Here is a 6000-nt window from a genome sequence, read left to right as displayed (position 1 = left end):
AACCAATCAGCGTCGAACTTTGGTGTGACGTCATACGTGACGTCATACCTGGCTCAGTCAATCATCATCGAGATAATCGGCGGCTTCACACAGTTTTTTTCATCCCAACGAGGCAAAGAACGTCTCATCTTAAAAGGACAACGACCGGTTAATTTCATCGCACTTGGAAAGCATACAGACTGCAATTAATAAAAAGGGTGTTTGCTGACTAAATCACCGACCTGGAAGCCCCGATGCCAAGACTCAACGGAGTTGTTTGTGCGTGGCAGTGTGCGCCTGCAACGCGGCATCATGCACTGAACAAAGGCTTGTTGGAAGTATGACAACCTGAATACTATTACGTCTTCTGTGAGCGATGTAGTTACTCTCGAAGTACAGACCAGTTGGCCTATGACGAGTTCTCCGGGAACGGGTGGGATTGTGACGGGTGGGCCGGTTCCCGTTGTCCACAACATTTTTTTTTTTTTTTTCAACGATGTACCTAGCAGGGGTGGGTATCATTTGAAATAGTTTGCGCATTTTGAATTTTCTATTTAATTATATATTAAAGAATGTACTTGTTCATTTTAGTTCTTGGTAACGTGAATCGTATGTCAAAAGCATGAATCTTGCCGCGGTTTGAGCACAATTAACATCCCATAAAAAGCAAGGAGAAAATAACAAGGAATGAACAAGTGGGATAGAATTACTGACTTTGGGGTTTTTTGTTGTTGTTTTTTCTAACAGGTTTCGCATTCACGTAATGTTATCTGAAAAGGCTTTGTTGCATAAGTGGTTCTAGACGTTTATTTTGAACATTTGCAGTAAACCTCGAATTGAACTTAATTTTGTTTTCCTGGTGCTATACCTGCCTATGTCACCTCAAGCAAATTTTATTCATAAAGCTGCTATTTTCTTATAAAAGTAATTGATTATCGTAAAATACGGACATACATTTTTATTTGGGCACGGCGGGCCCTTTCTATTCGGGGCAAAACTTAATTTTAAGGTGTCTAACCACGGAAACTAAATGGTATTTGGAAAATTATTCTAAGTATCACAAATAACTCCCGTTGTACTTGTACCTTGTAGCTAAACACTTACGCGACAGTGTAAATGCATTCGTGTTTAAATAAATTTATGAAGAACTTTGTATAGATCTGTATTTCGGCACATTTTAGCACGCGTTTTCTCCATTCCTGGTAGCTAGTATAGTATACATATTATGTACTAATTATTTAAATATACTACAAGCACAGCGTGAATTTTCTTTTACGATGCCGAAAATAGCCATAGAGCTCTCTCAGTAACTGAAAGACCGAAGAAGGTTGGGTACTACTTGCTCACAAATAGAACTTGCGGCATCTAACTTTCAACACGGACCCTTCGCAGAGCAGCGTCCCCTTGTTTCTATTTTTATCGACGCGGTTTGGGCCAGGGAAATGCGCACGCTATGCAAGCGCGTTTTCGTCCGCATAGGGTGATGCAATCACTGCTTCAGTTGCACAAAACTCTGCAAAATTGCTTATACGGCTACGTTTCTGCTACATTTCAACCAAAATGTGAGGAATTTGTACCGATACAGCGCCAAATATTAATTTTACTTCTTCGGTACTGAACCTAAAGCTTAGTATCGTTGCTGTAGACTTCTGCAAACTTGCAAAACTTTCGATTGTCGCCCTCGTACGACGCACAATTCTATTTGGCCTTTGCATCGAACACTGGCGCTGCTTCGAAGTATCGAAACATTTATCGATTCTGGGTTTGTCCGGGCGGCTGGGTAGCTTCGTTGAGTGCGCTTCTCACCGCGTGCCTCTGCACTGTGGAGAAGCAACACCCGCGAACGAAGACCACTTCGCGATCTCTCGTTCCGTTCCTCGCTTTGCCGCAGCGCCGTCGCGTGCTCAGGCGGAAAGCACTGGGAAACAAGACAGAACTTTGTGAATGTAAATGTGATGAATGTACCTTGCAGTTGAATTCTTTGATATCCTGACGAGTGGCGTGCAATACTGGTCGTGATTTTGTTTTCAAGATTTCAGACTTGGTTATGTGTAGCTCGGCAGCAGCCATCTTAAATGTCGTCACTTCTGGTATGCGTTAAAAGATCGTTTTGATCTCTCCACGCTGCTGGAAGGTGTACGCGAAAAATGCGTGACTGGCACACATTCTTGTTTTGCCTCACCAATATTTTTTTCGCATATTCCGGGTAGAAATGCTTTACTATGTTTTCGTCCCGCATTTCAAATACGGAACCCACGTGACTGGGAAGGAAATGAAACGAAACACGTCAATGGATCTCAATTTTTATGTTAAAGTCCTCGTTTAGTTGGTACCTTAATATCGGCATCAAACTGTTCGAGGTTACAGTCCACAAGTATGAACTAAAAACTAAATTAGCTTTAGCAATGTAGGAATGAAAGCTTAGCGAGTTCCGCTTGATTTTTTTTTTTTTTAAGAAGGCATCTTTATCACCAACATACTGATTTTTCATCATCATAATATTAATAAAATTTTGCATTATAGCTTAAAAAACGAAAAAAAAACTTTCAGTTTTATGTATGCAACCAACAGAAGGTTGTTTAACTGTGTTATTGCACAGTTTTACTGCAACAGAACATGAACAAAACATATATTTTTACAAATAATTATGTTATTCTAATATTATTTCAGTGAAATAGTATTTGGTTTGCCTGTGATTCCGCACCTAAAAATACAATTCGCAGATACTAATATGTGATTAACATCATCGGCACGTGTTTCGAACGTGACTGCTGATATGGGCTTGTTTAAACAAAACTAACGTTCTCGTAACAACACTATCTATACCTCGTTTCAGCTTCAGTCCAGACGCAGACGCCACTACGAGCTAATCGCACCAATCAAGCAGCTTCAAAAGCACGAGTCACTAGGCCTTTTCTGTTTATGATTGGTTCGGCGATGATAGGACACGTACGGAAACTTGACAAACTCAATGATGGTGACTTTTGACACTGGCTGATTGCTACCATCAGCTCGTAGCGTCGGCTGCGTCTCGACCTATGGTAAAACGGTAAAACAATGTGTAAGAGCGGTTAGTTGTTTTTTTTTTTTTTTTTTTTTTTTGGGGGGGGGGGGGGGGGTGTGTTTGAGGAGATCAGGCAGTCTGATGTTCATTGTGCTAACGAGTGGTTCCACAGACGTGGAAAAGCACATAAGACATTGCGTTTTCGATGGGAAGACCATCACGTTAATGTTAACATTGTCGTCGCAATAGAATATGAACGAGAACGAAGTAAATCCCTGTGACCCAGAAGTTGTTTTTTTGGTGCTCTAAAATGGCCCTTCCGCTCCATCACAAAGATTCGGACCAGACACATCTCTGCGGATGTCTTTAAACGCACTAAAAGCCCGCTCAGAATTGGGGGTGGTGGTACGCGCTATTTTATCTTGTTGAACGCGCGCAACAAGGAGAAAAGCAGCAATAAAGCTTTGTGATAACACGCACGTGAAATTATTTATTGTAGGCGCGATGTTTCCGTCTTATGTATTTCTACCTAATTCTATACCTGGTTGTTATTCCTGCCATAACATTTGGATTATAGAAATCTATAGTTATATTATAACGTACGCTAGGGAGCCAACTGGCGCTAGTGAGCGGTCTCTAATTGAAGCAGGCAGCAACCAGTCTGAAAATGACTTCCGGTAATGCATTTCTATGGGAAAAAGGAAGGGCATTTTCTCCCTGCGCATGATTATCAGAGCAAACATCACGAATAATTCTTATCTACAAGATAGCTTGGAACATGTCTCTACCGTAACTCCGTAAACGTAACTGACCAAATATCGGTCAGTTACGGCATTTTTTCTTTCAAATTCGTGGAATTAAAAACCGTGCTAAAAGTATTACATACCTGTTTTTATGCTGTAGTAAAGTGGTAATTTGAGCTAGTTGGTACATCACTAATTAGCGCTCTTTCGTTCTACTGTCCTTTTCTCTTCCGCCGACTTTTTGTGCGCTGTTTAATATTAATAAGTGTATTTATGCACACTGTCCGACACTGTTAGCGCGAACACGGCATCGGCGCTTTTCTGCAGGGGGGTTTACGTGCCAAAGCAATGAAGATCGTCCCGAAAACCAAGAAAGATGTCAAGAACGACGCACTAACACTGGGTCAGTACCCAGCTGTGCATGTGGACGATCAACATAAAGTAAAGCCGAGTCATGAGTGCGATTTGCAATAAATAGCATTCGTTTCATTCACTCCGCTGCTCGTGTATGGGTGCAAAGGTAGGTTTGTTAAGCGTTCAAAACTGATATTTGCATGCTCGAAAACTTTTAATACGGGGAAAAGCCAGAAAACTCTTACCGCCCGATAAACTCAGCACAATAATAAAAATTCAAACACCTTTTATCGAGCGCTTAACTCATTCGTAAAAAATGGTATGCAATACCAACGCACTCCCTAAAAACGAGTACTTATACTGTTTTACGTTTTTTACCCGCTCGTAAATTGGGGGTCATTTGAGTGGCATATAAACCCCGAAGATTTTCAATATTAACGCCATCAGGATGTTGGCGCTCCTTGAACAAGTCCTGCGTTCTTTTCGACTGTTATTCTTCTTGCTTAGATGCGCCGCTTGTCTTTGCACACTTGCCGTGGAACGTAGGACTAAAACCGGAATACTGGGAGGAAGAAACATTGCTCGCTGATCGGAAAAATACTGTGACTAAATCAATTTCAGTTTTATAATGTTAATATAGTTACCTACTATTCGCTGCGACCCAGGTAACAAAGGTAATTCCTGCTATACTACGGCGAAGAGACGAAATGCACGCGTGGCGCGTTTGCCCATAGGAATGCACAGGAGCACCGCAAAAGTGAGCTGGTTGCCGTCTGCTCATATTTGAAACCGGAAGTCCTATAGACACTAGCGCCAGTTAAACCTCTAGCGTACATTATAATAACTCTATGATAGAAACACGGTAAACAATCTAAGCCTCGCTTCTGAAACAGGCATCGAAAACGCACAACTGAGCAAAAATTTCGTTGAAAATTACCGTTATTTCAGACGCTTTTTGTCAAACAGAAACCAAACGGCCCTCAAAACAGGAAGTGCTAAAAGTGGCCAATAAATGCGCCGGTGATTTCAAGAGACTCGTCTAGATGGCGCGACGCTACAGGAAGACGAGAATCGTCTGCTCCACGGGAGCGCTCTCGAGAGTCCACTCCGTCGTTCCACGTTCCACAACAGCGGGGGAGGCTGGCGATCCGTCAGGCGCTCCGAACATCTGTCGCCTGAGCACGAAGACACCAAAACAAAGTTCCCGACGCCGGCAACGTGTATAGCTACTCCCCCGAAGGTCCAAGTTCACCTCAGAGAGACAGGTCGTCCGGCATCGTCTACTTTATATCTCGGATTACAGGTCCACCACGTTCATCATGTCCGCCGGATACGAGTACGACTATGCGCCGGGTAAGTCTCGTGGTGCGCTGTGCTTTATCTGGCCGCGTTTCCGCCGCATATAGAAACGCCCGATCAGTCTTCGAGAGGGCAGTTTCTTTATTCAACGCAGCGGTTGTCCACAAGTGTTGTGTCATCTGTCACAGGTTGGACCATGACGTGGGCCGGTGAAGCAACCAACGGCCACGTGATGTTGTCCGACCGCGTGTTTCTTCTAACTATAATGCGCATTTAAACGGTTGTTCTTTGTGAAGTTGGGAAATTAGCTGTTGAGAGAAGGAACACTTATCTTCTAGGAGTTGCTCTATATAGTTTCAATCCCATAGCGAAACCTCTACTGCGGCGAATTCTTGATTTCGTAGTGCATTCCTCATCTCTTGTCTTTGCGACACCTGCCATGTCTTGCGGACATTGACCGATACAAAAGACAACCTGTCAATAACAATGCTTCAATCTCCGGCGCATGCCAATTGTTACGTCTACTTCTGCTCCTCCCATCCAACGGATTTGAAAACTGCCGGTTTTCAATCTCCGGTGCATGCATGCCAACTGTTATGTTCACTTGTGCTTCTCCCATCC

The 6000-nt window shown here is 42.9% G+C and overlaps 1 protein-coding gene across 1 annotated transcript in view; it reads left to right on the top strand.

Annotated features, from left to right (window-relative positions):
* Positions 1-5121: 5121 nt before the first annotated feature.
* Positions 5122-6000, top strand: part of LOC8040021 (b(0,+)-type amino acid transporter 1) — a 61537-nt gene continuing 60658 nt past the window's right edge. The window contains exon 1 of the mRNA XM_029982156.4: positions 5122-5433. Within this exon, the coding sequence (XP_029838016.3) occupies positions 5400-5433 (34 nt within the window). The 5' untranslated portion in view covers positions 5122-5399. The remainder of the gene's footprint in view (positions 5434-6000) is intronic.

The sequence above is a fragment of the Ixodes scapularis genome, unplaced genomic scaffold (genome assembly GCF_016920785.2).
Source record: "Ixodes scapularis isolate PalLabHiFi unplaced genomic scaffold, ASM1692078v2 PGA_scaffold9__187_contigs__length_104089568, whole genome shotgun sequence".
Classification (NCBI taxonomy): domain Eukaryota; kingdom Metazoa; phylum Arthropoda; class Arachnida; order Ixodida; family Ixodidae; genus Ixodes; species Ixodes scapularis.
This window is presented reverse-complemented; position numbering and strand designations above follow the sequence as displayed.